The sequence below is a fragment of the Hylobates moloch genome, unplaced genomic scaffold, assembly GCF_009828535.3.
Source record: "Hylobates moloch isolate HMO894 unplaced genomic scaffold, HMol_V3 SCAFFOLD_1653, whole genome shotgun sequence".
Lineage (NCBI taxonomy): Eukaryota > Metazoa > Chordata > Mammalia > Primates > Hylobatidae > Hylobates > Hylobates moloch.
Genome location: NW_026653928.1, coordinates 1 through 10419, shown reverse-complemented (window position 1 = coordinate 10419; position 10419 = coordinate 1). Strand labels below are relative to the sequence as shown.

General features: G+C 50.6%; 1 protein-coding gene across 1 annotated transcript; it reads right to left on the bottom strand.

Annotated features, from left to right (window-relative positions):
- Window positions 1-233: 233 nt before the first annotated feature.
- On the bottom strand, window positions 234-10413 carry LOC116464774 (coiled-coil domain-containing protein 57-like). Its single transcript, XM_032148029.3, has 5 exons — window positions 9957-10413; window positions 8590-8691; window positions 7308-7465; window positions 7084-7158; window positions 234-533 (listed from the first exon to the last, which is right to left on the bottom strand). The coding sequence occupies exons 1-5, from the start codon at window positions 10104-10106 to the stop codon at window positions 329-331; spliced, it is 690 nt and encodes a 229-aa protein (XP_032003920.1). The 5' UTR covers window positions 10107-10413; the 3' UTR covers window positions 234-328.
- Between the last annotated feature and the right edge of the window lie 6 nt (window positions 10414-10419).

The window sequence follows — 10419 nt, the reverse complement described above, 5'->3', positions numbered from 1 at the left end:
ATGGTTTTACAACAAGGTGAATGTGCCTAATGCCACTGCCACTGATCTGTACACTAAGAAATGGCTAAAATGGCTAATTTTATGTTATGCATATCTTACTATAAATAGATGAATGCATACATACATAGAAACTACACAATTTCAAAAATAAAGGCAAAAAAAACAAAAACAAAAACAAAAAGAGTGGTTAAGAAAAGTGACTGAGAGCTACAGAAGCCACTCCGTCTGCTGTCTGGCCCCCTTTCCTGTGGTCTGGTACCAGCGGGCCCAGGTCAGCACAGCCACGGCCGTCCCTGCCCTCACCCTCTGGGTGGAGCCAAGCACACACTCACTGGTCAATGGCAGCGTCCTTCTCCTTGGCGGTGTCAGCCTGTCTCCACTCTGCCCTGCGGAGCTGTGCCTCGAGGGTCTCGCAGTGGGCCTGCAGCTCCAGAACCCTGGCTTGCAGCTCCTGCAGCTGCTCCACATGGGCTCCCTTCACCGCCACCAGCACCGCATCCTTCTCCCTGGCCAGACGGTCAAGCTCCTCATGCCTGAAACATAGTGAGTATCCCATGGTGCTCACCCGGCCCCCAACACCCAGGCCCCAAACCCTCTTTGGAGGCGTTCATTGCCCTGTATCATGCACAGGTGCTGCTGTATGTCTGCCTCCAGGCTTCGCAGCAGCCACCTGGCCACCTGTTCCTCATTCCTCACAGGCTAACATGGACCAAGCCACTTTTAGATGCCAGGCCCCTGGCCTGCCCTCCAGAGCCCACAGCCCCCCGGAGAAGGACACCAAAAGGAGGTGCATAGAGCAGTTTGATCCGATCAACCTGAGAAAGCAAAAAAAGGTAGATGCACATTGCCTTGCATCCTGACAGCCAGCCAGGTCTACTGAGCCACGCCGCACCCAACCTATTTATTTTCCAATTAGAGGCAAAGTCTTGCTGTGTTGCCCAGCCTGGCCTTGAACTCAAGCAATCCTCTCACCTCAGCTTCCCAAGTAATTGGGCTTATAGGCCACACCACTTTGCCTGGCAAAAAGATTTTACTTTAAAAATATTCTGTTAGCAGCCAGGCGCAGTGGATCATGCCTGTAACTGAAGCACTTTAGGAGGCCGAGGCAGGTGGATAGCTTGAGCCCAGGAGTTGAAGACCACCAGCCTGGGCAATATGGCAAACACCCTCTACGAAAAATACAAAAATTAGCCTTTATGGTGGTGGGTGCCCATAGTCCCATTTACTCAGGAGGCTGAGATGGGAGGACCACCGGAGCGTGGGAGGTCAAGGCTGCAGTGAGCCGTGATGGTGCCACTGCACTCCAGCCTGAGTGACACAGTGAAACCCTATCTCAAAAACAAACCACATTAGCAACAGTATTAAATAAATAAAAATTTTAAAAAGAAGATTTACGTGTTGACTTCCTACGCTCTGAGCATATTAGGTTCTACTAAGTAGAGTGCTATCAGGTATATGTAATGTTATGTAAGCCATCTCAGTGAAGTCTTTGATCTAACCCTACCGGGATTGAGAGAGTGAACAGCTCTGCTGACTGGGTTTCAGGCCCCTTGGCAAGGCCAGCCCCAGCTCTCTGCTTCCACCAAGTTGGAGAAGCTCATTCAATTATGAGCTGATGGATGATTTAAAATCATTCTTGGCTGGGCACAGTGGCTCATGCCTGTAATCCCAGCACTTTAGGAGGCCAAGGAGGGCGGATCGCTTGAGGTCAGGAGTTCGAGACCAGCCTGGCCAACATGGCAAAACCCAGTCTCCACTAAAAAAAATACAAAAATTAGCCGGGCATGGTAGCGCATCCCTGTAATCCCAACTACTCGGGAGGCTGAGGCAGGAGAATCACTTGAACCCGGGAGGCAGAGGTTGCAGTGACTCGACATCACACCACCAGCCTGACCAACATGGAGAAACTGTCTCTACTAAAAATACAAAAATTAGCTGGGCGTGGTGGCATGCACCTGTAATCCCAGCTACTGGGGAGGCTGAGGCAGGAGAATCACTTGAACCCAGGAGGCGGAGGTTGCAGTGAGCCGAGATTGCGCCACTGCACTCCAGCCTGGGTGGTAAGAGTGAATCTCCGTCTCAAATAAAAAAAAAAAAAATGATGAGACACTAATCATCTCCGTGTCAGCAATTTGCCTCTCCAGTAAATTGCATATCCCAGTATAGAGTGACTTCTCAAGGTTCTTCATATCCCAGCATAGAGTGACTTCTCAAGGTTCTTACCTATTTCTCATTGTGTTTAGTGTAATACTGTAAACCTTCAATAACACCATGGGACCTATGCAAAGGGCCACCAGTGATGCTGGAAGTGAGCAGAGGAAAGTCATGCATTTGCAAGACAGGTCTGCAGCTGCTGGCCATTCTAAAACACATTAATCCAGTCTGGGTGTGGTGGCTCACCCCTGCAATCTCAGCACTTTCGGAGGCCGAGGTGCGTGGACCACTTGAGGACAAGAGTTTGAGACCAGCGTGGCCAGCATGGCGAATTCCATCTCTGCTAAAAATACAAAAATTAGCCAGGTGTAGTGGTGCACGCCTGTACTGCCAGCTACTTGGGAGGCTGAGGCATGAGAATCGCTTGAACTCAGGAGGCGGAGGTTGCAGCGAGCTGAGATTGCACCACTGCACCATCTGCCTGGGCAACAGAGCGAGACTCTGTCTCAAAAAAAAAAAAAAAGTTCTTTTGATAATGGACAATGCCTCTTGCCACCCAGAACCCACGAGATCAATAGCAAGGTGTTGACGTCGTCTGCTTGCTCCCAGACACACTGCCTCTAATTCAGCCTTTATGAGAGACCATACGGGCCTTAAGGCTCACTATACATGGCGCTCTTTGGAGAGGATGTCAATGCTGTGGCCGAAAACCCCCCAGAGAGAAGAACATCCTGAAAGCCTGGCAGGCTTCCACCACTGAAGCCATCATTGCTATAGAAAAAGCCACGGAAGCCATCAAGGCCAAATAATAAATTCCTGATGAAGAAAGCTGTGTCTAGATGTCATGCCTGACTTCACAGGATGTCCAATGGTGCCAATCAAGTAAATCATGAGTTGCAATACGGCAAAAAAAAAAAAAAAAAAAAAAGGTCAGGGTGCAGGGTGAAGGATTTCACAGCATGGATCTTGGAGAAACCCCAGAGCTGACCCCACAGCAGAGGAACAAACGGGAGACAACTCAATGGGGATGAGTGCTTCCGAACCAGCGCCAGACGATGAGGAAACAGATGTAGAAGAAGCAGTGCCAGAAAAGAAACTGGCATCAGACAGACACTCCTGCAGAAGGGCTCCCAGCACTCACGCCTGCCTTGACTTTTTTTTTTTTTTTTTTGAGACAGAGTCTTGCTCTGTCCCCCAGGCTGGAGTGCAGTGGCGCTATCTCGGCTCACTGCAAGCTCCGCCTCCCGGGTTCATGCCATTCTCCTGCCTCAGCCTCCCAAGTAGCTCGGACTACAGGCGCCCGCCAACACGCCCGGCTAATTTTTTGTATTTTTAGGAGAGACGGGGTTTCACCGTGTTAGCCAGGATGGTCTCGATCTCCTGAACTCGTGATCCGCCCGCCTCGGCCTCCCAAAGTGCTGGGATTACAGGCTTGAGCCACCGCGCCCGGCCCTGCCTTGACTTTTTACCACGTGGAACTGTCTATGACATGGGCACTGAGACTCAAGTGTGAAAGCAGGATTGGCACCGTATAGAAACATTTTTAGAGAAAGGAAAGAGTAAAAAAGTCAGATGGAATTACAATGTGTTTCTGTCAAGTTGCACCAAGGGTATCTGCCTCTCCTGCCCTCTCTTCCTCTACCTCTGCCACTCCAGAGACAGCCCATCCTCTGCCTCCTCCTCCTCAACCTCCTCAATGTGAAGATGATGAGGATGAAGAGCTATAAGATGATCTGCTTCCACTTAACAAACAGTAAACATATTTTCTAAGATTTCTTTTTCTTAAGACGGGGTTTCACTTTGTCACCCAGGGTAGAGTGCCGTGGCACCACCTCGGCTCACTGCAGGCTCGACATCCCAGTTCAAGTGATCCTCCTGCCTCAACTCCCCAGGTAGCTGGGACTACAGGCATGAGCCATCACACCTGGCTAATTTTTTGTACTTTTTGTAGAGAAGGGGTTTTGCTATGTTGCCTAGGCTGGTCTTAAACTCCCGAGCTGAAGCAATCCACCTGCCTCGGCCTCCCAAAGTACTAGGATTATAGGTGTGAGCCACCGTGCCCAACCTACTTCTACTTTTTTGTGACTTTTTTTTTGAAACAGAGTCTCACTCTGTCACCCAGGCTGGAGTGCAGTGGCGCGATCTCGGCTCAGTGAAACCTCCACCTCCTGGGTTCAAGTGATTCCCCTGCCTCAGCCTGCCAAGTAGCTGGGATTACAAGCATGCACCATCACGCCCGGCTAATTTTGTATTTTTCATAGAGACGGGGTTTCACCATGTTGGTCAGGCTGGTCTCAAACTCCTGACCTCAAGTGATCCCCCTTACCCAGCCTCCCAAAGTGCTGTGTGATTATCTCAGTGACATTTCTTTTCCTCTAACTAACATTACTTTAAGAATCAGCATAGAATACACACAACATGCCCAATGTGTGTTAATCAACTGTGTTATCAGTAAGGCTTCTGGTCAACAGTAGGTTCTTAGTAGTTAAGTTTTGGGGGAGTGAAAAGTTATATGTGAATTTTTGACCTCATGGGGCTAGATGCCCCTAACCCCCTCACTGTTGAAGCATCAACTGTATTTCAATTTATGACTTTGAAAAATGCCAGGCGTAGACTTAAAAACACACAAAGAGAAACAGTGTTTGTCCAGCTTCGTCATGGCCACATGGTGCAGCTAAGCAAGCAGTCCTGCACCACTGCCATCTGCACTGTGTCTGTTTGGGCTCGACTCTGCCTCGGTTTCCTCATCTAGGTATGAGAACCCTGATGGGTGCCCTCACAACGTGAGCCGGCTGAGGGCACAATCCTCTCTCACTGCCACCAGTAGGGTCTGCACAGCAGGCTGGAAAGCAGCTTCCCACTGCAGATCTGATTAGAAACAGCAAAGACGGTGTCCTTGAAGTTCTTCTCAATTTATACAAACTGCACAAATATCACGTCAAGAAAAAATGCAAGAAAAATCTCCTGAGTCACTGTCCATCACCCATTGTCATTACACAGTATCTTCCTAAGCAGCCTATGTGGTTTTTATTTATAGTCACAACAATGTTTCTTCAGAAAAGGAAAAGGAAATGACCTGTGGGAGATGACACAGAGGCTGCCCCTGCGCGGGTTCATGGGGTCCCACTGAAGGCCCCCAGGCCCAGGATCCTCCCAGCTGAACTCATTGACCTGCCCTACCAGACCCTGTGGCCTGAGCTCCCCTCCTCAGCAAAGCTGCCCCACTCGGCCCTGTCCCTCTCGGACCCTGCCTGGCTCCATCCCATCTTGACCTCACCGCCTTTCAGCTTGCAAGGTGGATTCTCCAATTGCTTCGCCATGGCCACTGCCCTGGGACCACCATGATGGCTACTTTCTGGGTATCCCATGATACCCGGCAATGCCAGGCACACAGAGAACCTGCTGCTGCTCTGCCTGGGGCCACATGACCCACGCTGAGTAATAAAAACCATTTCTTTTTGTTTGAGACAGAGTCTCGCTCTGTCTCCCAGGCTGGAGTGCAGTGGTGTGATCTTGGCTCACTTCAAGCTCCGCCTCCCAGGCTCACACCATTCTCCTGCCTCAGCCTCCCAAGTAGCTGGGACTACAGGCACCTGCCACCACGTCCAGCTAATTTTTTCATTTTTTATTTTTAGTAGAGATGGGGTTTCACCGTGTTAGCCAGGACGGTCTTGATCTCCCAACCGTGTGATCCGCCTGCCTAAGCCTCCCAAAGTGCTGGGATTACAGGCATGAGCCACTGCGCCCGGCCCAATAAAAACCATTTCAATGGGAAAAGGGCTCTTTAGAACTTGATAGTTTTAGATCCAAGGGAAGAAAATTCTTTTCCTGCAGTAGTTTAAAAAATAAAGACTGTATCACCAAAGTAGAATGGCTACAATCTAAAACTGATAAACTCAGTAAGTAAAGCCTTGAAGTTTTAAAAGTTAACTTAGGTGTTAATTTTTTTTTTTTTTGATACGGCGTTTCGCTCTGTCACCCAGGCTGGAATGCAGTGGCGTGATCTTGGCTCACTGCAACCTCCACTTCCCAGGTTCAAGCGATTCCCTGCCTCAGCCTCCCGAGCAGCTGGGATTACAGGCACGCACCACCATGCCCAGCTAATCTTTTGTATTTTTAGTAGAGATGGGGTTTCACTATGTTGGTCAGGGTGGTCTTGAATTCCTGACCTCAAGTGATCCACCCGCCTCGGCCTCCCAACATTCTGGGATTACAGGCCTGAGCCACTGTGCCCGGCCAGGTGTTAAAATTTTTGTGTTTTGTTTTGTTTTTGAGACAGGGTCTCATTCTATGGCCCAGGCTGGAGTACAGTGGCACAATCATGGCTCACTGCAGTCTCAATCTCCCAGGCTCACATGATCTTCCCACTGCACGTAGCCCAAGTTCTACGTTTTACAGCACTAAGAAGTCTAAACATCACTGAGAAAGTCCAGAGCATAAACAGAAATCCAAAGCAAGGCTGGGTGTGGCGGCTCATGCCTACAATCGCAGCACTTTGGGAGGCCAAGGAGGTGGGTGGGTCATTTGAGGCTAAGAGTTCAAGACCAGCCTGGCCAACATGGTGAGACCCTGTCTCTACTAAAAATACAAAAATTAGCCAGGCGTGGTTGTGCATGCCTATAGTACCAGCTACTTGGGAGGCTGAGACATGAGAATTGTTTGAATCCAGGAGGGGAGGATGCAGTGAGCCAAGATCACACCACAGCAATCCAGCCTGGGCACAGAGCAAGACCCTGTCAAAAAAAAAAAAAGCAAGCAAGAAAAAAAGGAAGAAAAGGAAAGAGAAAGAAATCCAAAGCAGCAGGCTCCCAGGTCCGACCCCCGGAGTGGGACCCTCTGCTCCCAGGGCCATCAGCACAATGGTTCCACTTCCCTCCTTCTCCTGGGGCCACTGACATGCTGCATGACGTTTGGAGCCGAAACACTCACTTCCTCTTAAATGTTTCCTCTTCCTTCTTCCTGGTTAGCCGCACAGAGTGAAGTTTATCCTCTAAGTCCTTTACCCTGAAAAGAAACAAATATTTATGGAAGGAGCAAGTGAGATGAAAGCAAAGACAGCCTGGAATGAGCAGAAAAGGTAGAACCCCCAGACTCCGGTCCCGGCCTGAGAGGCTGCCACAGAGCACGCCTCGGGAGACGAAAGACTCGCGCACCGGGCGCGGCTCATGGCCTCCAGGTCCCGGAGCTCCCCGGCTCGGCTCTGGAGCTTCCTCTCCAGCTCGGCATTGGTGGCCTCTGCCCTCTGCAGGCTCTCTGCAGCCTTTGCCCTGGCTTCCTTCAGAGCCTCCAGCTCTTTGTGCAGTAGTTTAACCTTTGAATGATAAAAAAAGAGTTCAAAATGAGGCGATAATTAGAAGACACTGAGGCATTAGGGGTACATACTGCCATTTTATCAGGATTGGGAGGGAGAAGAAAAATGAAAATTCAAGAAGCAGTAAAACAGTGAGAATGTCGTAACACAACTCAGACAAGACTCAGTGACCTTTTTTTTTTTTTTTTTTCTTTTTGGAGACAGAGTCTTGCTCTGTTGCCCAGGTTGGAGTGCAATGGTGTGATCTCGGCTCACTGCAACCTCCCCCTCCTGCGTTCAAGCAATTCTCCTGCCTTAGCCTCACGAGTAGCTGGGATTACAGGCACCCACCACCACACCCAGCTAATTTTTGTATTTTTAGTAGAGACAGGGTTCCCCATGTTGGCCAGGCTGGTCTCGAACTCCTGACCTCAGGTGATCCACCCGCCTCAGCCTCCCAATGTGCTGGGATTACAGGTGTGAGCCACCGTGCCCGACCTTCATTGACCCCCTGACAGCACTCAGTACCCCACCAAAATCAGTCCATTAGGGTGCCCCATACATGTCCAAGCCCAATAGACCAATTTAACTGCACTTCATTTCTTAGCACACAATTTGCATGTTATTTAAATAAGGAAATTAAACACAAAGCCAGGGGTCTAGGAAGGGGGCTCAGTGCTGAGCAAGCCACTCGCGTCCCAGCTGCACACTGAACTCTTCGGTACCTTCCTGGGCCTGTTTCCCAGCCTGTAAGCCACAGGTGGTGACGATGGCTGCTGCACCCAAGCCCACTGACATGAGGACTGGGCTGCGCCTGGCATGGGCAGGTGTCGAGACTCAGCTCTTACTTCTCCTACTGATCTGCGTACTGTAATGCCCACCATGGGCAGGTGTCCACGGCTGTGACCAACTCACACAGCAGATGCAGGTGGAGGTGAACTGGCACCCGGTGCCCACCTTTGATGGGAGTGCCCACCCTGCCATGGGGCACAGGGCATCCACATGGCCCACCTGCTCGCTGGTCTTGAACTTCTGGGCCCAAGGGATCCTCTTGCCTTGGCCTCCCAAAGTGCTGGGATTACAGGTGTGATCCTGTACCAAGGAAAAACCGAAAACCTTCAAGACCCAAGGGTGCCCCCAGTTACCTTAAGCTCCCGGGACAAGGCTGTGTTGCTCATGTTGTCAGCCTGCAGACGGAATTCGTGCTCCCTCTTCCGCATTTTCGATTCAAACTCCAGCAGCAGTTCCTGGAACAAACAGGTTTCATGATGAAAGAACAGTGGGAACCCAGCAAAGACCCCCACGTATGTCCTGGGAGGTGGAATCCAGAGGTGAGCAGGACACAGTGTTTAACAGAGAAGGACCACATGCACTGTCGAGGAGAGAAGCTGGGGTCAGTGACACCGGTAACAGCCCTCTGGGAGGCCGGGGAGGGAGGACCGCTTGAGCCCAGGAATTCAAGACCAACCTGGGCAACACAGTGAGGCCCAGTGTCGCTACAGAAAAAAAAAGAAAAGAAAAATCCTTGTCTCCATTGAGTCAGTTCTACCTCTGACAATAACAAACACCAAGATCTTCCAAAACAAGAGACAAGAAATCAGAGCAAAGGAAACCATGAAACTGACAAGCATGTAAGACCCCAGCTTAATAACTAAAAGGCTGAGATGCTGGCAGTAGAACAGAGCTTCCCAACAGCCAGTGCCAGCATCCCAGAGCCCACACAGGATCAGACTAGAACCACACTAGATGTGTGCCGCCCAAATTTCCTCTAGTAACCAAAGCTGCTGCATTAAAACATCACGTTTCCTTCTTTCCAGAGACAAGGATACTATCTGAACATGATAAAAAAATCCATGTTCCTGCCAGGCGCGGTGGCTCACGCTTGTAATCCCAGCACTTTGGGAGGCCGAGGCGGGCGGATCACGAGGTCAGGAGATCGAGACCACGGTGAAACCCCGTCTCTACTAAAAATACAAAAAAATCAGCTGGGCGTGGTGGCGGGCGCCTGTAGTCCCAGCTACTCGAGAGGCTGAGGCAGGAGAATGGTGTGAACCCTGGAGGCGGAGGTTGCAGTGAGCCGAGATCGCGCCACTGCACTCCAGCCTGGGTGACAGAGCAAGACTCCGCCTCAAAAAAAAAAAAAAAAATCCATGTTCCCAACGTCTGAGACAGCTCTCCCTGAATGAGCCCTGCTGAGTCTGAGAAATTCGGCGTGGACAGCCTGGGAAGTCAGCCATAGTCACGGCCCAGCCAGAAACCCTGACAAGAATGGCCGCACCCTGCCAACTACAACCAGCCTCGAATCGCCACTGTCCCCAAATGCTGCCAAGAGCCCCCCACCTGCTGGGCAGGACCACCCACAGCTGGATCCTCCTCAAACTCCTTCTTTGGAAGTGACTTTGGAGCCACTTAAGGAAGCCTCATTACTTAGAAAAGTCACCATTGGTCTCTTTTTGACCACAGATTTTAGACGCTGGCTTCATGCCTAAAGAACGGCTGTTCTCAAACTCACCCATAATCGACAAAGCTCTTTGGTCTCTGAGAATTCCAAGAGAAAGTCCTCTGCAGGCCATTTCAGAAGCAGCCTCAGGGACCTGTGAACAACGGGAGTGAGCTCAGCACTTCCGGGGACAACTGGACAGTCCACATGAGGGCCCATCATGATGTGAGTGTGGCCTCCTTCTCTGCAGACCTGACTGTGGCAAATTCGTGACACACTGGCCTATCCTACTATGACCAAGCTCCCAACATCCGACAGGACCAGAGAGGTGACCCTGTCACACCTGCACAAAGCCCTTCATCACTGCTGCACCTGCACAGACGCAGCCCCTCATGACACCCGCATAGACACAGCTTCTAGTAACACTTACACCTATCTGCATAGACAGAGCCACTTATTACACCTGCACCTGCATAAATACAGCCCCTCATCACACCTGCACCTTCATAGAAGCCCCTCAGGACACCTGCAGAGA